At 39.8% G+C, this 26,201-nt stretch overlaps 2 protein-coding genes across 5 annotated transcripts in view; one reads left to right on the forward strand and one right to left on the reverse strand.

Moving 5' to 3' along the window:
• ITGB1BP1 (integrin subunit beta 1 binding protein 1) lies at positions 1–8,496 on the forward strand. 2 transcript variants are annotated; one of them, XM_058019754.1, is made up of 7 exons: positions 1–74; positions 1,388–1,488; positions 2,405–2,483; positions 3,190–3,326; positions 4,437–4,529; positions 7,344–7,493; positions 8,138–8,496. In XM_058019754.1, exons 2-7 carry the CDS (start codon positions 1,417–1,419, stop codon positions 8,207–8,209), a joined length of 603 nt encoding a protein of 200 aa, XP_057875737.1. In that variant the 5' UTR covers positions 1–74; positions 1,388–1,416; the 3' UTR covers positions 8,210–8,496. The 2 variants fall into 2 exon arrangements, with proteins under 2 accessions (XP_057875737.1, XP_057875736.1); XM_058019753.1 differs by having other exon boundaries at positions 7–74; positions 1,391–1,488.
• Positions 8,497–8,772: 276 nt separating this feature from the next.
• The window catches only part of ASAP2 (ArfGAP with SH3 domain, ankyrin repeat and PH domain 2), an 84,344-nt gene continuing 66,915 nt past the window's right edge, over positions 8,773–26,201 (reverse strand). Inside the window, exons 22-28 of one of the 3 annotated variants that reach the window (XM_058020168.1) lie at positions 23,659–23,914; positions 21,099–21,260; positions 20,063–20,231; positions 18,668–18,735; positions 16,918–17,024; positions 13,025–13,147; positions 8,773–11,416 (exon numbers count right to left, since the gene is read on the reverse strand). In XM_058020168.1, the coding sequence (XP_057876151.1) occupies positions 11,342–11,416; positions 13,025–13,147; positions 16,918–17,024; positions 18,668–18,735; positions 20,063–20,231; positions 21,099–21,260; positions 23,659–23,914 (960 nt within the window). In that variant the 3' untranslated portion in view covers positions 8,773–11,341. Of the gene's footprint in view, positions 11,417–13,024; positions 13,148–16,917; positions 17,028–18,667; positions 18,736–20,062; positions 20,232–21,098; positions 21,261–23,658; positions 23,915–26,201 lie in introns of all 3 variants that reach the window. The other 2 variants (XM_058020167.1, XM_058020169.1) reach the window with 2 other exon arrangements.

A 26,201-nucleotide genomic window follows, 5' to 3' on the forward strand; every position in this document is an offset into this window, starting at 1 on the left:
CGGCAGCGGGATCGGGAACGGGATCGGGATCGGCAGCGGGAGCCAGCAGGAGCCAGCGGGGCCCGGCGCGCCCGGTGAGCAGCGGCCGCATCGCTCTGTCCCTTTTCGGTTTATCGGCCGGGGACGGAGGGAGGAACGGGGAGAGAAGCGAAGGCGGGATGCGGTGCTGCCCTGCCCGGCTTCCCGGGCCGCCCCCTGCTCCCGCTGGGACAGGGATGCTCCGCGGAAAGCCCGGGAGCTGCTGCGGGCCTGTGGATGCACCCGGACCGCCCGGGAGCCGCTGAGGGCCTCGGAGGCCGCTGCGGAGCGGCAGAGGCGCCTCTGGAGCGGCCGCAGGGCTGTGCGGAGCCGCCGGCACATCCGCGCTGGAAACCGGGGCTCGGGGTGTGCGGGACACCGCCCTGCTCCCACACCGCTGCTTGCCCTGAGTGGCTCTCAGTCCGCCGGGCACCCAGTGTTTGCTCAGCAGCGGCCGAGGGACTGTGACCCATCCCGGCATCGCGCATCCAAGCTCCGCCTTGGGCTTCTTTCATTATTTTCTGCAGTGTGAGCCATCTTCCGTAGGTTGTCATCATACATTGTCCTCTTTCTTCCGCCTGCTCAAAGTTTCTGAAGTTTTGTAATGACAGTAATTCGTCTCTGAAGCTGAGAAATAGGGTTTCAGAGAGACAGGGAGCCAGCATCCTTTGCTTGACACTGGCCAGCCAAAGTTGAAGTGAAGCAAGGTGTTGGTAGGGCAGGCACATAGGAAATAGGGTTCTGGAATCCTCTCAGAACTCCCAGGAGCTCCGTTCTAGTGCAGTAAATGTACCACGCATTTTGCTTCATTTTCAGGAATATGTGAAGTGGTAGTGGCTGCTCCTAGGAGTATTCCAGTCAGTAGGAAATAGGTTGGGGTTGGTTTTTTGTGGTTTTTTTTGTTGTTGTAGGGAGGTGTTTAGTCGGATGGGGGGGGGGGATAGATTTTGCTCTTTGTTTTGTTTTAGTGGAAACACTGTAATAGGAGCAGGGAATGCGTTCTGTGCACTTTATAGGGCACTTAGATAGTACTCACGACTAAAAATCACCTAATGTTTAGGTGGGAATAAATTTTAAATTTTGCCTTGTTTCTAACTCTATCTATGCATTAGCAACTGACCTTTGCAACACTCTGTAAACCAAGTAGTAGCCTTTTTTGGCAATTCAGAAGAATAGGGAAGTTTTAGCAGAGAGCTTGAGGAACTTTCCCCAGTCACGCATGAAGAGCACTAGAGTAAAATTCCTACCTCCATTCACAGAGTCCTGAGCAAATTTCCAGTTTTGGTCCACTTTGGACACAGTCACTGGTATTTGCCTGGACCTCCTTCCCTTGATATGACAGGCTTTAATTTTAACTTTTTCTACTTAGAAGATCTTCTTTGATCCAATTATGAAAAGATGTTTAGAAAAGGAAAGAAGCGACACAGCAGCAGCAGCTCACAAAGCAGTGAAATCAGCACTAAAAGCAAGGTAAGCTGGATGTGGTGTTTATTCTCTTCGTGGAGCACTTGGGTTTGCTCCAAGTTAACAGTTCAGTGGTTCACTTGCACTGATGGTAGGATGTGATTCCCATAAAATTTCATGTTCCACAAAGAGAACTTTCTACTTCCATTCCTCAGATTGTGTCATGAGAGTTAAAAATACCTATCAGTCATAAAGCCCATGTATTCTGAGATGAATACTCAGTCACTTCCACACTGAGTTGCACAAACACAAGATTTTCTCACAATACATAGAAAGGTTTGAAGAAAAAATTACTACATTTGTTCTATTTTTTTCCTTTAAGGACAGTGCCTGCTGCTAGGTACCACGAATGAGTTTATTCTTCAGTACTTCTTGGTTTCTCAGTATCTCTAAAAGTATTCTTAATTTTGAATAATGTATTCATTTTGTCTGATCGGTTTTAGAATGATCACTTGAATATTCTGGGTTTTCCAAGGTGCTGTTTGTTTTCCCCTGCACTGCTGTCTTAAGTATTGGTGACAAGCACGTAGTTGCCAATTTCTTCAGGTAAAATTACAGTACCAGAAAAATTTGGTCATAACCCTAAGGTTTATTTTTCCTTTTTCTCTGGGCTTAACCTTAAGGTTCATTTTCTCTTCTTCTGTCATTTCCTCCTTATTTCAAAATATCTGTGGACTTCTCAAAGGTTCCTGATGAACTTTTATCAGTCTAATCTGCACTGAGGCAGAAAGATAACTTCAGGAAAGAAACAGGTGGTACTGTTTTTTCTTCCCCATTTTCCAGTGCTGCTGAAATAAATAGAACATAAACTGTAGTTTTTTTGTTTTTTCTTTTTTTTTTTTTTTTTAATACTTGAGGCAGGACATCTAGAACTGAGTTGTTAACAGAATCTCAGTAACTTTCTGATCATGATTTTTTTTAGTCTGTAGATTCCAGTCTTGGGGGACTTTCCAGGTCTAGTACTGTGGCCAGCCTCGATACAGACTCCACAAAAAGTTCAGGTATGTAATCAGAGCTTGAGCAGGTATGGATGGAACAGGATTAACTTTCTGTCTTTATATAAGACAGCAGAAAATGGAAAAGCTTAAGATAGGTATTTTCAGTAATATGAGTGAATCTGTTAGGTAGCTTTGTGACTGTTGCAGGCGCAGCCCTAGGCTTCTATTATTTACAATTCATCTAGGATTCACTGTTTTCAAAGTAAAGTATCTGAGGAAGAAAAACTTAGCTGTGCTAACAGTCTCTTACCAGCACAAATCTTGTACAGCTTTTTGGATTGCTGTTTTCTGCTTTTCTAAGTTTACATTTGCACCAAAATAATGGAAATAAGATTTGATTCTACTTGGTTTTAGTCACCAGTGTATCACTGTTGGACCAAACAATTAATTTGAAACAAATAGACCTCAAAAAGTAGAACCAGCTTTTTAATGTTTTCGGATTCAAGGTTGTTAACTCCAAATTTGAATTGGTGTAAACAGTGCTGTTTATACCAATATCATGTATGCATATAAAACTGTTGCCTTTACCAAGGGTCTGCTCTAAATCAATCCAGTACAGTTCATTAAAGAGGAGTTAATATACTGTGACAAGTGTTTGATGAAAGTCTGCAGAATTAGGGAATTTATTATGTTAGCCCTGCCAACAGCAATTAGAATAGCATTGCAGTTCTGGAAGTCTTCAGAATGGCTTTGTTTTACTTTGTTGCAGGACAAAGCAATAGTAATTCTGATACATGTGCAGAATTCAGAGTTAAATATGTTGGTGCCATTGAAAAATTGAAATACAATGAGAGCAAAAGCCTTGAAGGGCCACTGGACTTGATAAATTACATAGATGTTGCACAGGTAAGTGGGTTACAAAAGGCAATACCAACGAAGTCAAAGCATCTTAAACTTAGGTGTGGGGTTTTTTTATTTATCCTGTGGTTTGACATCTGTAAATTTTAGACTTACTTGAAGAAAGTGGCATACTTAACTATTAACCTATGAATCTCAAAAGCCATCACAGTTCTGTAATTTTAGGTGACTGGAGAAGGTGCACCCAGAGAACCAAGGCCCTTTTCATGAGTCCTTATTGATCAAGTCCCAGCTGAAAGTTGTTACATTGCCTCCAGATTGATTAGGATTAGTAACCAGAAAGGAATATCTCCCCAGATTCTTTAGTATTGTAAAAGTTTTCCCATAGAGCAGGATGTCAAGTTTCTGCAAGTTTCATCACTCATGAACCTGTGACCAAAGAACCTGAATAATATTTGGGTTGAAAGTCATAACTGGTTGTTCTCATTAGGTGGCTGATTATATATATTTAAAAGCACAGAATATCTGTTTATTGTGCAGCAACTTGTCATTTCTGAATATTTGCTAAAATTGTTTTTGCAGCCAGACAGTGAAAGTGCTGCCAGTGGAACATGGATCACCTTGGGTCAGTGCAGCATGATAGGCCATGCATGATTTTTCAGCCAACATGATTTGACCACAGGGCCAAACTCTCCCCTGAGATGACAAATTCCTTTCTGGAACCATGTGATATTTAGAGTAGAATAGAGCAGAATGGAATAGAGTGTTCCTGCTGGAAGGGACCCATGGTGACCACCAGTCCAAACTTGCCTGACCACTTTGGGGCTGACAAAAGTGAAATGTGCTGTAAAGGGCATTGTCTAAGTGCCTCTTAAACACTTGACAGGTTTGGGGCATCAACCACCTTTCTAGAAAGCCTGTTCAAGTGTCTGGTCACCCTCTCAGTAAAGAAATGCCTCCTAATGGCCAGTCTCCCCTGAAGGTATTTCACATAACCTTAAGAGACCTGGGCAGTCCCACAGAGCAGGATCTGAGCAGGGTTTGTGCTGGTGCTGACCCAGTGGACCCAAGTACACATAAATAAGTTTTCTGTTATGTATCTTCCTTGTTCATGTTCTTCTGTCTGCACTAAAGGATTTTGTTTGTTTCCCTCCAAAGCAAGATGGAAAGTTACCTTTTGTTCCAGGTGAAGAGGAGTTTATTATGGGAGTTTCCAAGTATGGCATTAAAGTTTCCACATCTGATCAGTATGTAAGTGCTTCACCCAACTTGTCTTTCTGATGAGAGTTGATAAGTGCTTTCATTTATTTCTCTGGTACATGATCTGTGTGACCAAAATGTCATTTCTGGCTTTAAGCAAAAGCAAAACAAACAAGCTCTCCCAGCAGCACTGCTTCATGTCATATCTCCACAGGCTGTGTTTTCCTGGATTTATGACAAAAAGCTGTTCCTTTTGAGATAGAGCACCACACAAAAGGCAAGCAAGTCTTCAGTAACACTCTTTGGGCATCATTATTTCTAGGGGTAAAGTAGTGTGATTGTGGTGGCCAAGACCATAGGTTCCTCAGCCCAAGTTAGCAAGGCAGTTCCTCTAGGTGTTTCTGTGTAGAGGGAAAAACAAAGGATGGGGTTTTTCTAAGAATACCCAAGTTGCCAGCTCTTTTAAGTTCCATCCTGCACTCCTAATCCAAGAGTTAGAGTTCACTCCAGCATTAAAACCTCATGATCAAACTTTATTGATCAAGCCTACTTTTTGTTTGCATCATTTCCTACATGTAGTTTCTTTTCCTTTAGTGCACTTCAAGTAGCTTCTTTGCTAAAAATAAAAATAAAAATCCGGTCTCTTCCCCAGGGCCCTCCAGTTGCCTTTGTGTAGCTTTGTGTTGCAGCCATGTGGTTTCCTTCTGGTTGCCCTCAGAGCCCCAGATGCCATAAATACTTGGCCTTAGGAAGCCTTGACCCATCAACAACCCAGTGATGCCTGTTCATGAAAGCCTCAAGTATGAGCATGGAGAATAGCATTGCTTAATGGTTGAATGCTCTGAAGAGAGCCAAAAAGTTTCCTTTGGTCCCTTCAGAAAATCAAACACTTGTTTCTAGTGCCTGGGAGGAAGGGTAGTACTTGTTACTCAGACTTTGAATTCTTTTGAATTCTGTTTTTGCTCTCCTAAATTCTTAATTCTCATTGAGAACATAGGTTACACTATTATTTAAATTCCTTTGTGCTTTGATAAAGATCAAATAGCTAATTTAAGACTTTCATCCATCGCTTTTCTGTCTTCAAATTGCAAGCTTGCACAAGCAGATAAAGCCTTTTGTGGTTAAGCTAGCTTGCACTGACAATTTGTTGCCTTGCATTGTTCCTCAAATTCTGGCTTTTTGTATCTGTGTCACTGTAGGCATTTCATTTGTCCTTCAGTGTGTTAGTTCACCAAATTCTATTCACAGAGTTCCAAGATACTGAAAGGATGGGAAGAAATTAATTTACAAGGAGGCTGTACTCAAAAGAATTCTATCATCCCTCTTTGAGTGATAATCTACATACACATTAGTACTGTAGCAAGTGCCAAGCAAGCAACCCTTGAGAGTTAGTAGGAATTTGGTGAGCAGTCCTGGCATCTTTCTTACAGAGATGGGAGGGTGGATGCAGGAAGCTCCAGGCAGGCTCCAGCTGCCCTGAGCATGGTGGGAGATTGCTGATGGTGACAGCAATGAGCTGAGGAGCTTCAGGATGGAGATGTTTTTTAGCAAGGTGACCTTAGGGCTCTGGTGGAGGTCTCTCCCTCCAGGGTTCCAAGGTAGGCAGCAAGCTCACTGCCCCTTTTTACAGCTTCTGTATCAAAGTGGGCATTGCTTTAGACCCTTCAGCTGACAGAGACAGCTGTTTGATGCCATGAACACAGAAACAAAGCTGTCTAGAATTCCTAAGACCCTGGAGATGGTATGACTGGAATAGACCAGATGAGTATGATCAGAGGGCAGGATGGCTGGAGAAGAAAGGCTTGTGTAGGGTGCAGCTGCAGAGACCTTGTACTGAATGTCTTCTACCAATCCCTCTCTGGAATGGCCAAAATCAGAAGTATTGGGACTATGGTGGAAATCCTGCAGCTCTGATGGAGAGTAGATTTCTCCCAGATGAGATTCGTGGAAGAGTCAGGACACATCCTGTGGTTTAGGTCACCAATAGCCTGGCTAAGCCACATGGCTACTGCCCCCCAAAGCAACTGGCCTTGTCTGTGCTCTTTTCTGGGAACAGTTTCTTGTGTGTATCCTTCCCAAGACTGGACAGGGGAAAAATACTGGGAAAGTAAGAAGTTGTTTAAAGTTACCTCTGTGCCAGAAGGACAGAGTGTCCCACCTGTCACAGAGGCTGAGTTAGAAAGTGAATGTGCACTTCCAGATTATGGCCAGGAATGTCTCCATAGAATCATGGGAGGGGCTGAGTTGGAAGGGATCTGAAAGATCCTCTAGTTCCACCTCCCCTGCCATGGGCAGGGACACCTGCTAGACCAGGTTGCTCAGAGCCCCCTCTAACCTGACCTTGAACCCTTGCAGGGATTGGACAGCCACACCTTCTCTGAGCAATGTGTTCCAGGGCCTCAGCACTCCCACTGTAAAGAATTTCTTACCTTAAATTCAGTAACTTACTATAAACATGCTCTTTCAGTTTAAAGTGATTCAAATCTGCTTTTAGTCACTGCATACCCCTGTAGGAAGTCCCTTTCCTGCTCTCTTGCAGAACCCCTTCAGGTATTGGGAGGTGCCCAAAGTCTCCCCAGGAACTTTCTCTACTCCCGGCTGAACAACTCTGTCAGCTTATCTTCATAGTCCACATGGGAATGCACTTCTAAAGTAGAAGCAAAAGTTAAAGCTAAACTTGTGCTTAACCACCACTTTTTAAAATCTTGACTAAACTGTCAAGTAAAAAAACAAATAAATTTCCCAAGGAAAACTTTTCTCCTTTAAATAAATCTGAAGTATTCTTTTGTAAATAAGAATAAAACATGGAAAACTGACATATCTCTTGCTGTTCCAGAGTAACTTTTATTTGCCATGTGCTTTCAGGATGTGTTACATAGGCATGCTCTCTATTTGATTGTAAGGATGGTGTGCTATGACGATGGTCTGGGAGCAGGAAAAAGTTTACTGGCTTTGAAGACAACAGATGCAGCCTCTGAAGAATGCAGCCTCTGGGTATATCAGTGCAGTAGTTTGGTAAGAGTTTATGCTTTCAGTGTTTAAATTAGGTATTGGCATTCTGATTCCAGTAAAGGGAGATTCTAAAACCGAAGGCCCTTGTGAAGACTTTTTGGCAGAAGGAGGATTGCTTAATTTAAAAAAAAGGTATAAATTTGTGCTGGCTGAGGAGGGGAAAACAGCCCTGCTCCTACGTTAGATCAGTTTTGAGGAAAACACCTACATTCCCTAAAATTGCCAGTGACTGTACTCACCTGAGAAAGCTCTGTCCAGTCTAAAGGGTGCTATGGCAGCACCTATGGACAATCTCCACTTCTATTTCCAAACAAAACAAAAATCTTTGAAGATGTGGAGGAGGAAGGGATGCGGTAACAATTCTGGTAATAGAGCATGCAACCGTATTTGTAAGCAAGGGAGGTGATCCCTCCTTCTGAGTAGGAGAATTCACTGTCAGTGTCAGGATGCTCTGATGACACTGACTCTTGGCTGGCAGCGCTGGGGGAACACAAAAAATGAGGTTCTGAATGTTGGTGCTGTGCTATGCACAGCATTGTTTTCTGGATCTCACAGAACAAAATGAAGGACACACTCTGCTTTAAATGAGTTTTGAGAAGTTTAGAAGTTCTTCAGAAGGTGTTAATGTGAGTGTTTGGGTTTTTTAGGAACAAGCACAAGCCATTTGCAAAATGTTGTCTACAGCCTTTGACTCAGTTTTGATGTCGGAGAAGTCCTGATTTCCTTTGGCAGCGGCGTTGGTGCGGGAGGCACCGGGCTCCTCGTGACACCAGGGACAGCTTGGAGCCACACACTGTCCTAGCAGAGACTTACTGTGCAAAGGAGACCCTCACAACCTTGCACATGGTACTTGGCATTCCCCAAACATGACTTGAAGAGTCCATCTTCAGTGTCCAGGACGTTACAGAATTTTATATTTAACACAATTTCTCTTTTTCCTAAATCATGTTTTGTATGTTAATGTCAATATTGCAGAAATGTAAAATAAAACTGACATTTGCTTCTACCTCGTTGTCTGAGAAATAATTTGTTAATATATAGACTTTGATTCTGCTTAACCCAGGTACTAGAAGAAAAGCAAAATGGTAAGATGGAATTATTTGGTGCTTTACCCCTCTAATTTAATCTCAGGTGTGCCATCTACAGTTTTTCTGTTCAACTAAAGTTCATAAGAAATACATTTTTTCCTCAAGTGATACTTGCTTGTATTTGTCATTTTTATACATTAAAAAGAACAATATTGCATAAGCAATACAAAGGAACAGAAGAGAAGCAGAAAAAGTGATTTTAAAAGTAGTTTTATTTTTCCAGACATTTGACTGGTTAACAAGAGTAAAATTTATTAATCATGCTCTAATTATAAATCACTGCATCCAGGACATTGAAAATAAGAGTTGATTTTAGGTTATACAATATATACAGTTGCTCTGCAACTAAACAAAATAAAAACAACTGAATTGAATATTATACATCTCATAGCATTCTAAGCTGCATTTTAAGTGTCACTTGCTCCTTTTTAAACAGTTAACACAGCAACCTAATAGTCTGTCTATTAACAGATTTTTTGAATCAGATTTGAAAAGTTGTATGAAATATGCCAACATTTTGGACTTAAAATTCTTAATTTTATATTATAAATAGATATCTACAGCCTCTAGAATTTCATTTTTCTCTGCCAGAGGAGAAAACCTTTTGAGAAACTCAGAAAATCAAGGGATAAATTTTGCTTAGCTGCTCTTTATTGGTCCTTGGGATTTTACCTGTCTGCACTGTTAGTGCTATTAAATTGTAGTCTATAAGTTTCCTGGTCTTTAAGTGACCGATGAACAAAGTTGTGACATTTTACTCTATTCCTCTTCTAGCAGAACTCAAGGGAAATTTGTATCATTTTTTAATGTTACGAATTGTTACATACACTATAAGATTCTGTGTTAAAAATACTGTACATTAGGAGATCTGTGCAAAATAATATGCCCATTTACTCTCTAGACTCTATCAGGGATAGAAACATACAAAATAGTGTTGCAAACTGAACGCATCAGTAAGTGAATAAAACCGTAGTGCTAAACTATTACTCTATCATTTTACTGGGAACTTTGAAAATACAGACTAATTTGCTTCAACTTGCAATAAAAATATCTTGAAACATTCCAGTTTGTTCCCCATTTATACTGCAGCAACAGCATCTAGGAAGTGAGAGTTACACATCTACGTGGCTGTACCCACGCGCCCGAGGCATCAACCAACGGTACCATTCAGGAAGGGTGATACAGGCTGAGATCAGTGTTGCTCTTCCAGCATTTCTGCAACGTGGTTCTCATCCAAATAAGCACAGATGTGGTGGTGGCCTGTTTTCCATTCCTTCCAATGTGAAATGGCCAATTTAAGCACCATTTACCAGAAATTCAAAGCTCTCTTGATAAATCTAGAGATACAATGTTCACGTAACGTGATCAAAGCCAATGTGACCTAGACATTGATTTTCTGTATCCTATGCCTCAGTTGTTTCCTGTAGCATAAACAAAACCTGGTACAATTTCACAATACACAAACATCAAAATGATGTCAGATCTGTATTGGTGTTTTAAATTCCATCAACCACCTGGGAACTATCCATGGCCTAGCTTTTGTTCACAAATCAGCAAAACAAGTTTAACAACAGTGTAGCTACCATATATGTGGGTATTCTATATAAATACAGAGTGAGTTGGCAAACTATCATTGTTTGCAAGGTAGTGGCACGCAAATTTCATAAACCAGAACAAAACGTAGTGAACTCGTGAGGTGTCAGGCATCTTATTGACCAAGGATAATTACCTACATGTTCCACCAAATATGTTCTCTCTGTGAACACATTGCTGGATGATTTAAAGAAAATTCAAGAATTTTAAAAAAAAGTCTTAATGCTATAATGAGACAAGTGTAAGAAATGTTCTGCAATCCATCATCTTAGTTAAGTACATTTCAGGAAGTGCAGTTTTCAAATCCTTGAGTTAATGTAGTAACTCATTAATATTGCCATAGTTTAGTTAACCAGCAGTAGTCACATTAAATGACCAAAATGGATGTAACATACATAAAGAACATTCAAAAAACAGGTTCTACACACATGCAGCATAGAAAAACAAAACAGTCTCAAGCTCACAAAATTAGAACTAGAAAGTTCAACGACTAACACAGATTTCAGATAACTTTAAGCAAATATCTACATCCATTCTGAAAGAAAGAAGTTTCTCCTGTGGTAAACTGAAGTACTTTTTCACTTTCATCTGGCCAAAGACACATAACTAAAACAATTTCTTCTGCAACTGTTGGCATCCTTGATGACAGCCAGTATGGCAAGCTACGAAATGAGTCCATTTCAGAACTACAGAGCAGCTTGCATGTTTTGGTTCCAGCACTTCAAATGGTGTCAAGAACTAGATAAGTTCACTGCCCTGGTAGATGCACACACAATTTCTTTAACTGGGGAAGCAACACTGAACTGTTGTACTGTCATGTTACAAAAGGGAGATTAAAATTACAGTGAATTGATCGATAAGAACATTCATAATGTTGTGATATTCAGACACGTGGATTTTGATTGTTAAAGCTTTTCAGTTCACCTTGAAAAATACAGGAAGAATTGTTTTTATTTAAAAGTGTAAACTGCTTATGAGAAATTTTCACGTAGAAAAAAGTTTAAAAGTCCCCAAACCAGAACAATGGCAATAAAAAAGTAAGCTACAGTACCTAGGACTTGGGCAGTGCTCTGGCAAGGTGGCTGCGGATAGGTAGGTGAAATGAAATACAACAAAACTTATTTCTGTGACTGCTGGAAATGAGAAATGTCTCCACTTATCAGTAGCAATTTAGTCAACAATAAAGTGCACAAATGATACAGGGAAAGCTCCTTTCCGACTGGGATCTCCATCAATATGACCAATCTGAAAAAGACCAGATATTTTTCAAGTTAAATCTTGTAATGACATTTCAGTATCACCAAAATGAATACCAGTGACCTTCCTGCCTGTAGCATAAGCCTCCCACCAAATCTTTTCTGCAGTAGTACTAGTTTTCTTCTGCCAATAGGAAAATTCAGTCCTACAGAGTGCTTATTTTTCAGCTGTATGTTGGGTTTTTGTTAAATGCAAGTTTTATCCAGTTCTTTGAATATATATCATCTTACTGCAGTACCACTGCTGCATAATTCCAGTGCAATCTGTAATGCCTGGCAGCCCACGTTTGGCCTCTGTTGTGTTGCTCTTCTAACCATCACTGTGAGGCAAAAGGATGAATTCAACAGTTTCAGGTTTTAGATTAAACTATTTCTATTTATACAGCATTATTGTCAATTTAGATGCAATCTGAAGCTCTGTTCTTCACTAGCTAACAGATTAAGGCAAGTGTTTTCATGCACAATAATTTCCAAGATTTTGCTTGAGCCAGCAAGACTCTGGAATCTAAAAACTTGAGATGGTTTCCCAGCTCAAATAGACTCAGTCCTAGTCCCAGTCCTAGTCATCTGAAGACTGAGGACAATACAAAGCTCTCTGATGCTGTCCTGGGGTGACTTTAGGATGCTGTATTGTATTTGTACCCCCATCCATCTGTTTAGCCCAGAAATAAGTTCTGCACCTTTACAACTAGATCTGAATGCTAAGGGAGGCAGAAGAAGAATTGGTGGAATGTCAAAGGAGACTGTATTCAAAACACAGAGATAAGAGCTTCAGCTCTCTCTCTCTCAGTGCTTGCTGTTTGCAGCACAGACAGTGAGTGGGACAGAGCTCTCCTTTGCTTGTAGTTAGTTTTTAGCTAGCTGAGGAAGACAAGTTCCCTGGACTGTGGCTTTTCTTTTTCTTGGAACTGTTCAGCCCTGCTTCGGACCAAAAACCCGTAAAAACACGGGGAGCTCCTGCCTGTGGCCCACCGGGGCCTGGGATGCTGCATTTACAGTGCAGGAGGGACTGATGAGAGACTGAGTGAACAGAGTCACACTCCACAAAAAGGACCCTGAATTTGCCATCTCTTCAGAACAATGACAGGTTCCATTGTTTAATATTATTCATTTTTTCATGTCCGTGAGTACTTTGCTTGTTAAATAAACAGTTTTTTCCACTTTTCTTGAAGGAGGTTTAGCTCCCAAACAGGTGGGGGGAAGGGCCACTGAATTCTGCCCTCTAGGGAACACCCCTTTGGAAGTTCCCTTCCAAGTTTGTCCCAAACCAGGACAGAAACCCACTACATAGCACCTGCAATAGCAGATTCTTAACTTGCTGGAACTCTGCCAAAAATTTTCTGGATCATGGAGACCATGTCCCCAGTGTATTGTGAGCTCTACTAATCAGATTTCTTTTTTTTTCTTTTTCTGTGAATGAGAAGAGCTAAATGCTTGTCTGAAGTTTGACTTTTGAAATTTCATCTCCAGTTTCCATGAGATGAAACTATTCTCATTATTTGGAAACCCAGCAGGGGATCTTCCGAAGTGAGTACCAACCTCTAAGATTTAATTTCTTGCTTTCAAAGTGTGTTGACAAAAATTGCAAAATACTCACCCACCACTCCTGATCTTCTTCACCATCAACTACAATAATATCTCCCTCTGCAAAAGTCAGCTCATCTGGGTTATCTGCTACACAGTTGTAAATTGCTTTTACTCTCTTGGGTTTAGTTTTGGACTGAAATGAAAAACAAAACAACCCTGAAGGTAAATAATACAGCACAAAATAGAGTAGACTTGGAGTTTTTTAAAGAAAGTTTCAGAACTGCTGTTTTTCATAGGTTAGAGTTCAGCTATACCTTTTATGCTGGGTGCTTATGCTTCAGGCTGAATCTGGCACCACCCAAAGCTTTTTGGAACCACTGTGCCAATAACACAGGCCATGTTTCCCTACGAAATTCTCCATTTTGGCTCACCCAAACCTACAGAAGAGTCACCCTCTGTCTTCAGAGCTCTACATCACTGCAGTGAGCATGATTTTGTTCAGAAGACGGGGTGATAAAAATCTGTGCAAATGTAACAGCAGCAGCATTATCAGAGGGAGGCCTGAGCCACCTGCCAGTATGTTCCTTCTTAATTTGTTAAACCCATTTCAGCAGTGTAAGAACCCACCAAAATATACTCTGCCTCCCAGCAGTGCTCTGAGGACTGCCAGCCACAGAGTCTTTTGGCAGCTCTTTCAAAGGTAGAGTTTAGTAAGGAGAGGCAATATTCCAGTATGGCAGTGGGACTCAGTCCTAGCTATGTTCTGAGCAAAGTGATATCAAAATTGTTTCACTCTGGTTTTCTTCATCTCACACCTTTTCCAGTGCAAGCCAGTCTGCTGCTGCATTTCTTTTCAGCCTCCTCATTCTCTGTTGCAGACCAACAATAAAGTTGCCAACACAGCATTTCCATGCAGAACAACCCAACAAGTGAAGAGGCTCAAGGGCTGGAGGCAGAGTGTAGAGCTTTTCACCATGAGTCCACCCTTTTCCCAGCCACAGGGAACAAAAATCTCCCGTTTCTACCCCAAAGTGTCAGAGCAGAGGGGTGAGTGCCATTTAGGTCAGAGATGGCTGTTAATGCAGTGCTGTTAGGGACAGAAGTTCCACATGGCACGAGGAAAAGATGGCCTCATCATCATACTGGAGTTCCCCCAGTGCCTGGTCCCAGTCTCTAGTTAGGTCAGCCATGGAGCAGACAGATGAAAAGGAACAAGACTCCTCATTTACAACTCTCATTTTCTCCACCAGCAAAATGCTCTGCTGAGGACAGAACTGCCCAACAGTCTCTTACTGTGCCATTGTGCTAGAGCTGAGCACCATGCAGAGAAAAGAGGGAATGTGGATGGGGCAGGATGGAGGCAGCATTATTTTTATGTTCCTCTAGAAGCATTCATTTGCATTCTAGCATAAATTGTCTAGTATAAATTCTAATAGAAATAAAGCTGTGGCCTGCCCAAGGCAGACACAGCCTGAGGCTCTCTCATCCCTGGGAGCTGCCAGCCTGGCACTGCAGCACAGCAATTTTTCCAGACACTCCCTCTCAGACAAATGACAGTCTGAACCACAACCACCTTTTAGGTCAAAAGGGAAAAGCTTCACATCAGTACAACAGTGATATAATGGCTAACTTCAAAATGCAGTAATTACAGGTATTTCTTGTTCTTTAGAAGGCAAGGAAATTAAAATAGATCTCATTCCCAGAGGAATAAAATCTTCTAGGGAAATTTCCCATGTATCTACAAAATGGTTTCAAAAATCTAAACATCACATTGAGGGAAAAAAAGAAATCAAAAGGTTAATCAGGAATTTCCACCTGATGAACAGGCTAATGGGTAAATGCACTGTGTAGGAGATAAGCCACTGGCTAAATGTGCATGTACACCTAGACCTGTCTTTTCTTTACTCAAGGAGCATTTCTGCATTCATTTTCTAAACTTGGGCTGGCCTCTGGATTCCCTGGCAGGGTAAAGACATAGCAAAAAAGCCAGGAGTATAAGGCTAAATGGAGCAATTTAGCCAAAGAACTTTAGCTAGACTGATCTAGCTAAAGCTCTTTAGCTGAGGGGCCCTTGACTAAATCTCAGCTAAGATGCTTTAGCTAGATTAATTTAGCTAAAGCATCTTAACTAGCACACACTCCTGAGCCAGGTTTTCCCTTAGTTCTCAGTCCTATGACAGAAGAAAATCACCCAGCTGATTTGCTCAGTGACAGAATCCACCTTAATGAAGACCTAGAGAGAGCTGAAGAGTCAGATATGTTCTTCATATTATGTGCAATTAATATTAAACATTGAAGACACTGACCCCAAAACTAGCCAGCACAGCCCATTCCTTCATAGCTAAATCAATCTGTCCTATTAAAAAAAACAAACAAAAAAAGCTACAACTTCAATTTCTACAGAAAGTCACGTTAGGAGCTGTTTCAGATATGCTGGAAGGATGTAACCAGTGCTTACCCTTGAATCCCAGCACACACAACAGAAATTAAGATCAGAGTCCAGTAGCTTCACAAAGTTAATATGACAACATAAGCAATTTACACTCCTTAGACCATTTAATTTTTTGTGGCCTAAAAAATGAAAGTTATTTTAATGCAAGACAGACAGCAGACAGTAACTTATTTGAACAAGAGTGGGGGAAGCAAGAAACCAGAAAATTTTATACTCCCAACTAATGCAAGGTGATGCCTCTGAGGCTTCTCATCATTATCAGATGAGAAACAGGTAACAGGGGCTCTGTGTGCCCAAGACCAATGGCCAGGCTATGCACACAAACACACCCAACTCTGTCCTGGAGAGCTGCTATTTCAGTGGACATGGTTAAGGAAAAATGGTTGAAGGGAGACACACCAGGGAGTGAAGGAAGCAGGTGTTTTCATTACAAGCCATTAACAAGACCATTGCAGAGCCTGGAACAGCACATCTCCTACCTCTCTGCTCATTATTTACTACTGAAGCACACTCCTGCACAGAATGTGTGACACTGCCCAGACCCAGTCACACACAACACCTCAGAAATGTATGGGCTCCACATATTGTGATTTGCTTCCTGCAGAGATGTACTGTCAGGATCAAGCATATGGATCTTTTACATCTATCACACAAGAAAGCAACATAAAATTGAAGCAAAACTAAAGACCAAGTTAACTACACATAATGTACAGCTCCACTGACATCTGGAAATACATCCCTTTATCTACACCAGTATAAGATTACAGGTACTGACATTAATATGTGTTACCATTCATGGCTCTAGATTAAAAATAAAAAGTAAGAGTATAAAAAGGCCACACAATCAGATCAAGTGTCCATCTAAATCCAGTATCTCTTTTCTAATAGTCACTGTAAGGCTGGGGGAGGGTGGAGAAGAAAAATATAGAATTAACCATCTTCTGCTGGGGAAATGCTTACCAAGAGATTTCTCTCCTGTCACCAGGTGAATGCTGAGAATTGACAGCACAAAGGAACAGTTTCTTTTGTTTTGAGCTTGACTCCTGCTAGTCTTGTTTGAAGTCATTTCACCTACCTACATGAACAACTGTCCATTATAAAAGCACAAGAGTTCCCTTATAACTTCACTGAAGACTGGGAATGAAGCCACATGTTACAAGTGACTCACCAAGCTCATCTACAAAGTCACTAACTCCTAAAGCTTATCTATCTCCAGTAGGTCAACCATAATTCCGTGGATTGTGTTGGTCACATCTGGACATGAACGAAGAATCCAACTGGTTTGGTTTGCTTTTTTAAACATAAAATCACATACTATCCTATTGGAAATTCAAGGAAAGAAAGTTTTTGTGACTATTTAGTACAAGTTACACAGATACTTTAACACAGGATACAGGCCTTTTATGTTTCATGGCTCTCACACTTTTACCATGGCAGGACACACTATCATGTCTACAGTGTGTTTGATAGAATGCAGATGAATAAAATCAAACGCCACATTTTGTACTTACTATTTGTGATTTCCTTGGCATTGGTGCTGGTGGCTGGATTTGTGCCAAAGTATTTGCTGTAGAACCAGTCTGTGTTCCTGGAATGTCACATACAGAAGATGACTCTCCTGCTAAGGTAAATAAACCAAGTAAATACGAGGCATGCTTCCAAAAAAAGGAAGAGTGATGGTACCAATTGAAACCAAACCAATTATTCTTAAAAGTATATAAATAATTTTATATCCCATGAGTATTTAATTTTTACTGGTTCTTTCTAAATAATGGAACAGAATTCTATCGTTTTCCTCACCAAAAAGGCCACTTTTCCCAAAGACAACTACCTAAGACATTAAACAGTGCAGATATGCTAAGATAGATAAAATAGATGAGGGCAGAATCAAATAACCTGTTCCCCCTTTCCTTCACTACAGACTGCATGCTGTTATAACCTTTCCTTCCTAGTAAAGACCATCATTATCAGGGTGCTGTATTCTTCACAGGAGACTCCTGCCACAGATGGCAGATAGCCATTAGCAAATTCCTCTGGGACATGTCAAGAGAAAATGAAAAAGAATCATAGTAATAACAAATGAATATAAAATGAGGGGCAAACAAGGTAGGAGAAATTCTACTACAACCACCACAGAATCTGCACAAATTTCACTGTAGAGATTTTATGGAGATTGCATTATTGTCATGTCCCAGAGTAGTAGTTACTTTGAACAGCAAAAACCACAAAATGAATAATGAACTCTGAAAAATGTACTCTGTTTATTAACATGAAAAGAGCGATACCAATCTGCAATATAATTAAAAGTGGCACTACGTAAGCTCTGGATTTTCTAGCCAGAAACACATTTTTCTATTCTAAAATGTGTATCTGACACCTTGTTTATGACATATGCAAACCATAGTGCAAACAAAAATATTCAAAATGCATCCTTTGTTTGAGTGGGTTTCAAGGTAAGGTTAGGAAAGCTAAAGCCTAGCTGGAATTGAATCTGGCAAGGAATTCAAAGATAACAAGAAGGGCTTCTATAAATCCATAGGTAACAAAAGGAAAATTAGAGAATATGTGGACCCATTGTTGAAGATGAGATACTGGTTACAAAGTACAAGGAAAAGGCTGAGCTACTGAATGCCCTCTTGGCCTTAGCCTTTACTAGCAAGACAGGTCTTCAGGAAACCTGGTCCAGACACCAGGGGAGAATCTGGAGCAATGAAGTACAAAGTTCTGCACCTGGGGACAAACAGGCCACACACCAATATATGTTGGTGGCCACCTGGCTGAAAAGCAGGACCAAAGGTAGTGGACACAAACTGAAACACAGGAGCCTCTGTCTGAACATCAGGAAACACTTTGTCAGTGTGAGGGTGACACAGCACAGGGACACGCTGCCTAGAGAGGTTGTGGAGTCTCCATCCTCTGGGCACAGTCCTGGGTGATCCACTTTTGCTGACCCTTCTTGAGGAAGGGGTTAGACCTGATACCCTGTGGAGGTCCCTCCCAACACCAACCATTCTGTGATTACATTTATTGCATAGTCCCATTATTGACTTTATGTGGCCCATAGCTCTGCTCACACTAAAGAACTTGAGGCATCAGGGCCTACACAATCACAAAGAGAAACAAGAAGAATGTTGGCACTGATTATATTTAAATGTGTAGGGTAAATGAACAGATTAAAGAAAACCTCAACAAACCCACACTCTCCCTTTGATTGTTATGACAGCTTAATTATAATAAAATAAATCTCTAAACCACAATTACCAGGTTGTTGTAGAGACCCAAGTCCTCTGGTCTGCCCTTTGTTAGTTAAGCCAGATGACTTCTCAGTCCTATGCAGAAAGTAAGAAATTGGTCTATTTCAGAAACAAACAAGAACTTGAAAAGCAATAATACCGAGTACTTTCCAAATTATAAAAGTCTTGGCCTGTCTTCAGTAAAATCTGGTGACAGCTATTTTGCTTTTAAAAGTACTATTTTCTTCTGTATTTCTGATTAAGTGAATTGAAAGTTGCACCTAATTTTTAAAAAGTAAGGCAGAAAAATAATACAGGTTTGATTATTGCAATTCATGTCTTTTTCTGAGATTTTAAGTTCCTTTCACTGTTATTTTATTTTTTTCTTAAAAGTATGCATCCATATTAGTCTGTACATTATAGAAAGCTTCCACAATTTGTGTCTACCTTTTAGGTATGGCACATGGAAAAAAAGGGCTAGAAAGGAGCTTAAGGGTCAAGGCTACTTTCATCTTTCAGTCCCAATTTGGAAATGGAACCTTATTTCTTCCAAAATTTGCTCAAAAGCCCTATTTTCCAGACTTCTCATTACTTTATTGATCTCCCCTGGCTCCCACCTCAGTATTTCATTTTACTGCAATGCCCCAAGTTAAACACAGCAGTCCTGCTGAGGCACCACTAGTGTTGAGACAGTTGAGAGAATTAATTCCTATAGTTTGCAGGCTAAGGAAAACTATATTCTTTAACTCTTCCCCAACAGCACTAGGCCATCTGCCTTACTTACAATGTCCTTACATATCCTTCTTCTAAGGACTTTTGCTTACCCACACTCTGCTCTTCTCCATGCTTCATCCCTGTAGTTGACTGTTCTTAATTACTAAGAATTACACCCTTCTTTTCCCTTGACTACTCCTTCAGTTTCTCAAGGATGGTTTGGATATGATCCTGTTTTCTAATGCATATGTGCTTCCTAACTACTTTTTCTGCAAATTTAAAAGTTTTTTTTTTTTCTTTTCCGGGTCTCTCTACTTCTGCCACAAATGGAAAGATTCAATGGAACAGAACTTATACAAAGCACGTGAACAGTAAATGGCACAATCAGACATTAGGTCCCATTATCTCCTATTTGTTACTAGATGAGAATAAGGAATTGCATATCTTTTATGGTTTTTTATCTCCATCATAGCAAGGTGTTCTGGAGATATTCAGATAACCTTAAATCACTAGGCTGTCTTGTTTTTACTGTAGTAATCCTTGATTACTGTAGTAATCATCTACATCCTTAGCATCTGCCTTCTGTTCATTCCCACGTGAACACATCATTGGCAAAAGCATGCATGCTTTATTGATGATTGCATGTTATAGATACATTAAGTTACTAAAAATGATGAAGTATATTAAAGATTAAAATGACATCAGTTACCCAGAAATAGGCTTTCTCTGAGAGATTCTGCTAGGAGGTTGTGGAGGCAGTGGTGGTGGGGTTGGCTTGTTTTGTGGAGGAGCTGGCTGCTGTTTTGATTGCTGGTTCAGAGCTTCTATAATGCTGGCTGTCTTTGCCACTGGAGGTGGTGGTGCTGGAGAAAGTACATCTATATAGGAAAGTTAGACAGAAACATGGAATTAAATTTCTATTTACCTTTTCATTTCTTGGGTTCTCATTACAGGTTCCTCTGTTACAGGACGTATGTAAGAAAAATGCTTTACTACATGTAATGAAAGGAGGACCTCTGGAAAATGGTTTACCTTTTGTTTCACCTAGTCAAAGCTGGAGACCTCACAAGCACTTATATTTATTCAAGCATTAAAGTGCAAGCAAAGAAAATTCTTACTGAAGTCAGTCACATTCTTGAAAACAGTAGATCAGAATACATTGTTTTAAAGTGCTAATATTATTTGTCCAGTCAATGCCTTCAGTCTGTGTTTTATGGAAAAATAACCAAGTGAGTAATATCTGACAAATTTTATTTAGAGGAACATCTTTTCTTAAAATCTTGTTGTGATTCACAACTAACAGCAGACTAGGTTTAGCAATTAATTAAAATTGTTACCGAATTCTTAAAACCACCAAAACAGCAGCTGGCAATGAATTAAAACATCCTTTTGCATTCCAGTGGTCTGCAAGAATCAAGCACAACGTGGAGACACAGCCCCAAGCCTACATGTAACACTCACCTTCACAACTGGTGAGAAATGCATCACAAAAAGTATATATATATATATATACACATGAAATGATGAGCTCTTTAGCTGTAGTGCTAGATGGTGCTTCCTGCTGACCCTGCACTATACCACACAGTACTCACTGGAGCATCAGAGAAGATAGTTTGCTACTGGATGGGAACGATAGGCCAAAGCTACAGTCACCAAAAGAGGAAATATGAGTTGTGGAAATGGAAAAATAAGCCAACTGTGATTAGATACAGTAGAAGGGAGAACAGAGGAAAGTGGAAACATACTTGTAGATGTTACACGCAATGGCGGCACAGGGGGATGAATAGCTGGTGGATCTGATGAAGACCTCTGCCTGCTTATACTTTCCACTCCTAAAGAATTTGTCTTCCACATTGCATTAGATGAAGAAATTGTCTGAATACCACTGCCAAGAACTGAAGGCTGAACTAAAAAGAGAGGAAAATACTGCATTATTATTATTACTTACCCTAAGCACAAAGTGTTAATATTCACACCTGTGCTTTCAGAAATGGTGTGGATAGACCACTATATTCAGCAACACTATATGCATCAACTATAGTCACTGCATCCTGATGGAATGCCAGAGCAGAAATCAGTCTGGTGTTAAAAATTACAGAAAAAAAATCACCCAGAAACTTCTAACACTTTACCTAAACAAAAATTGTCTCCAGTCATTACTTTAAAATGTATCAATACTTGAAATATATCAATACCTTCTCAGTAAGAAGGCAGAAGGCACATCTTGCTATCTTCTTTAATCCCTGACTGATAACTGTAATTTTCTCAGATACTGCAAGAAAAGGACCTCACTCTTCCACAAGCATGAGCACATTGCTGACTCAAAGTGAAACATCAGTTTTGACTTAGAAATAAAACTGTAAACCTGAATTTCACTCAAGCAAGAATCTATAATAACTAGTTGTGAAACAGTCACAAAGTACTTCTTCAGAGCCTCTTAAATTACTTCATTCTGAAGAGCTGCCTCCTCTTTTCATCAAACAGTCTACAGGCTTTCTTTATAAAGCAAGTATTTTGCACATATTATACCATTTCTCCCTACTCAGCACATGAATATCATATTAAGAAAAGATGGAACAGAGTAAGGTATGAACAAATACTAGGTTGCAGGGAAAAGCATAAAAGGCTCAGAAGATTTGGAAAACAGCCTAAAGCTATGAGGACAAAAGAGCAATAATACACCATAAGTAAAACATTACCAACATCAGCAATTGAGAAGAAGCTATGGTCAATGACACTATTATAGCTTTTAACTAAGTATATAAATTATTAGGCTAATACAGTGCTAGAGTAAAGAATATGAGCTAATAATCATAAGCAGGCAGCATTGCCTTCATGGCATGAGTTGTATTACAGTGATGCCAAGAAGTTTGGGGTTGGGAATGAAATTAAAATGACACTTCTTGAAATGTGTCATTTAATCAAGGGCAAATTGTATGGTTGGCCATGATTAAAATAATATCAAAGGATAAAACAGTCTCTTTAACTATTCAGTTTTTTACTAATTCAGAGATAGAATCTAACAGTTAAACAAACCAGGCAAGCTCCTTGAGTCAATTTTCCTGTTTGGCGGGGAAAATATTACTTTCCACCAAGTGAAAAAATGTTGTCTATTGTTGATATTAAGCTTAGACTTCATGTGAAATGTCAAAGTAATCCTGCCTTGGTTAGGTTTTACATGTAACTAAAGTTCCCCCAGTCCCATCCTACCCTTTCCAAGTAACCCAAAACCAGACTTTTCTGTTCTCAGTTTTTCTGCCCGCTTTATGCAGCCATTCCATAACTGACTTTTCATATTACACAGAAGATCAGTTTGCCATCTCAGGCACAATCACTGGTGCATGGAGTCCTGCATTCTGACCTCTGCACAGTGCTCCCAAAGGCAGAAGTCACCCATGTGTGCCCAGAACATTTCCTGATCATATCTCCTCTTAGGGAGCCCAAATACAGCACATAAAAAACCATCTGTTTAATAGTAACTTTTCTTGAATTGAATACATAAATTAGCCTCCATGAAAGATGGTGGATAATAAAGGTATTACAACAATGAAACACATTGAATATGACCTGTACTAAGAGGACCTATTCAGATTTCTCTATGTTTCTTTACTGTGATGCAAACAGATTACATATGAAGATAAGAATGAAGTTCACAGCACCAGCTTTAATGGTAGATTTTGCAAGCACACAATCCTCTGAATCAGGATGAGACACATACTTTTACACTGTTCTAATGATCTAGGGACAACCAGTAATTGGCAGCTGTGTTTTCAGTCAGCTATCAGGTCACTAAAATCATCCAGTTTTCCACATCATGACACTTACACTTCTATTTCAACAACCCTGAAGCATGTATTTATTAAGAGAAGAATTTGCAAGGTTAAAATCTCATGCTCTGCATACACTCTCCATTTTCTGAGGTCTGAAACAAAGCTTCATGGCAGACAAATACTATTGAAATTTTATCTTTACAGTGAACTCTGACAATGACGCCTTCAAGAAACAGAAGTATGAAAAGATTGAATACAACAAAAAAATTGATGAGCTACATTGACTGCAGCCATCCTTTTAATAATGGTTTAACTCTGGTGAGGTTATCTGAGTATTGTTTTCCCAAACAAAACTGTGTACTGCCTTGCAGGTATACCAATAATCAAACTCAGAAGACATTATGTAGATTCACGTCAAAGATGTAAAATGAGGCCAATACTTACCTGTGCTAAATAAGAGAAAACCTATTTTTTTTCTCTTTTTTTTAAAAGTTATGATGGTATTCTTCTAATGTACAATTATATTTTCTAGTACCTTTGCCAATATTCCTTGGAGGTAGAGGAGGTGCACTACTTGTAACAGGTACTGCAGGCTGAATGGGAGGTGGACTGCCACTGAGTATTGCTCCATACGTTTCATTCTGTAATATACTTGGCATAAATCCTCTTTGCTTGTCCTTAGCAATGTTTGCTGCATCTCTTGCCAAGGATGCTACATTAGGCTGAAGTTGGTTTGATCCAAGCTGGTAGAAGCTGACAGGCCTGTCCTCTCTCCGGTTGGGACTGGGTTGCTTTAACACAATAAAAAAAGTACTCATTGATATCACATTACTTGCATTTATTTTATGTATTAGTTAATAGAAAGTTATTCGTTTCTAGAAAGAAAAAGTGGTGTCTAAAATGCATTTCTGTTGCTTTTAATACATAACCTAAAAGCTACATTCTGCCCTCTTCAAGGCAAAAAAACTGTGCACCCTAACAATGCACCCTAACAACAACAACAAAAGATTTAAGGTGAATTGCACTTCAAAACCATTAATATATTTTCATTTCTTCTGTAGTGCACTGCTACAGGATACCACTGTATCCCTATACACACAAGACTATACTTCTAAGATAACCAGAATAGATTTTCAGGCTGGATCAAATAAAGTTTTCCTGCATCAAAAGATCCAGCAGTATTTTCAAAACTAAATAAATAACTGTAGGTCCTAAGCCTCATCTGAAGTTCAGCAGAGCTAAATCCCAAATGGATGATCATGATCCCATGACCCAGACAAGATTTCATCTAAGTATTCTACCTGTAGCTCAGCCTACAACAAATGAGTAGCCAAAACTTCTCTTAAACTCTTTTTAGCTCACTAGTATTACTGGATAAGTTTGGGAGATTTCTTTAATTGGCAGCTGGGATGGAACATTGCTCATCCTACACACATTATCAAATTCTATCTGATTAGCTGGTTTTGAGATTTACAGCAATCCTCTGCACTTAGCATTATTCCTCCTGTTTCAACAGCAAGCATAGTAATTTCTATTATCAAATGATAATTAAAATAGCTGGAGTTACAAATTCATATGGCTAGTACAGCAATGGACTTTAACAATTCACAGCCCAGACAGCATAAATATACCTTCAGAAATAGTGCTAGATAAACATGCCATACTGACATATTGTCTGTATGAAATTAAAATAACAATTTATAGTAATAGCATTTAGGCAGAATAAAGATTTACATCAACAGTATCACTAACAAGCAATTGATTTTCCTCTGAATACATTCAGTGATTACTTCTGGATTAATCATGTAGGGCCTTTTGATCTGTTATAGCACAGCATTATAACTCCAAGATTTATCAGAATTATGTACATTATAGTCCCTACCCTTGCTTTGGCTTAGCAGCCTCGCTCCTCATTGGCTGACACTCTCCCTTCCCTGACCTCTCCACTGTCCTAGTTCTGGGACTTGTTTCAGCCCACACCTTCTTCCGCTTTCTAAACCAGCAGAAGCTCTTTTTCATGTTTATGATTCAGCTTTTCACTGGCTCAAACTTCACCAAACTGAAGCAGTTCAGTACAGGTACAAATGTGTGCCAGAGTGGAGGCAAAAGCTGAGGCAGGACCAGGCAGCCATGGTGTACAACAACAGCAGAAACCAGTTGAATTATCTTAACCTTCTTTTAGGTTAGAGTCTCTCATATATTAAATATTCTGGACTAAAATACCTTAAATTTCAGACATGACCTCTTCTGACATAGATTACAAAATCTATTCAGTTGTCTTACCAGCAAAATACATCCAATAGCTTGACATTTAAAAACAAAACTCTGATGTGATCCTAAGCAAGAACAGTATTCACCCATGTGAACAAAGTAGTCACAGACACTGGGACTCTGTGATTAATAGTCTTTAATCTCCTTTCACAAGTCCTTGGAGTATAAACTTACTAAGAGTGGGCAGTGAAATAGGAGCTTCATAATTTTAGCCACACTGTTGAGTAGCAGACATCTTCCTATATGAGATGGAGCTCAGGGACTAGCCAAAAAAAAAACCTCACTTACTGCAGAAGGCAACTGGCAACAATGAAGGAAGTGAAGGACAAGAACAGATCAAAAAACAAATCTAGATCATGCCAGAAATGGATTAGCATTTGTAAATAACCAAAAACTTTTACACTGGGAAAACATGAGACCTCTAAAGGTTTCAATTTGTTTTATCAAAATGATCATCATTACTATTGTTATTATCTGGAGGGTGATAAAATATATAGGAGTACATAAATATGAGGATAGAGTATGCTCATGCAGAAGAAGTGGATCTAGCAGCTCACAGATTTCAGAAATTAAATTTTGAAAATGCAATGAACTTTCTGTGCTATTGAAATGTTTTGCAATATGACCATCATTCAAGCCATCTGGATATGGTCAAGCCATCTGGATATGGTCCTGGGCAACTGGCTCCAGGTATCCTGGTGTAACAGGGAGGTTAGACTTCCAACCCCAACCATGCTGTGATTCTAGACCTAAAAGTGCCACAACTCCACTAGACATTTCACGTTTGAAAAGCATGAAAATGAAAAA

This window comes from Melospiza georgiana, chromosome 3, assembly GCF_028018845.1.
Source record: "Melospiza georgiana isolate bMelGeo1 chromosome 3, bMelGeo1.pri, whole genome shotgun sequence".
NCBI classification, from domain to species: Eukaryota; Metazoa; Chordata; class Aves; order Passeriformes; family Passerellidae; genus Melospiza; species Melospiza georgiana.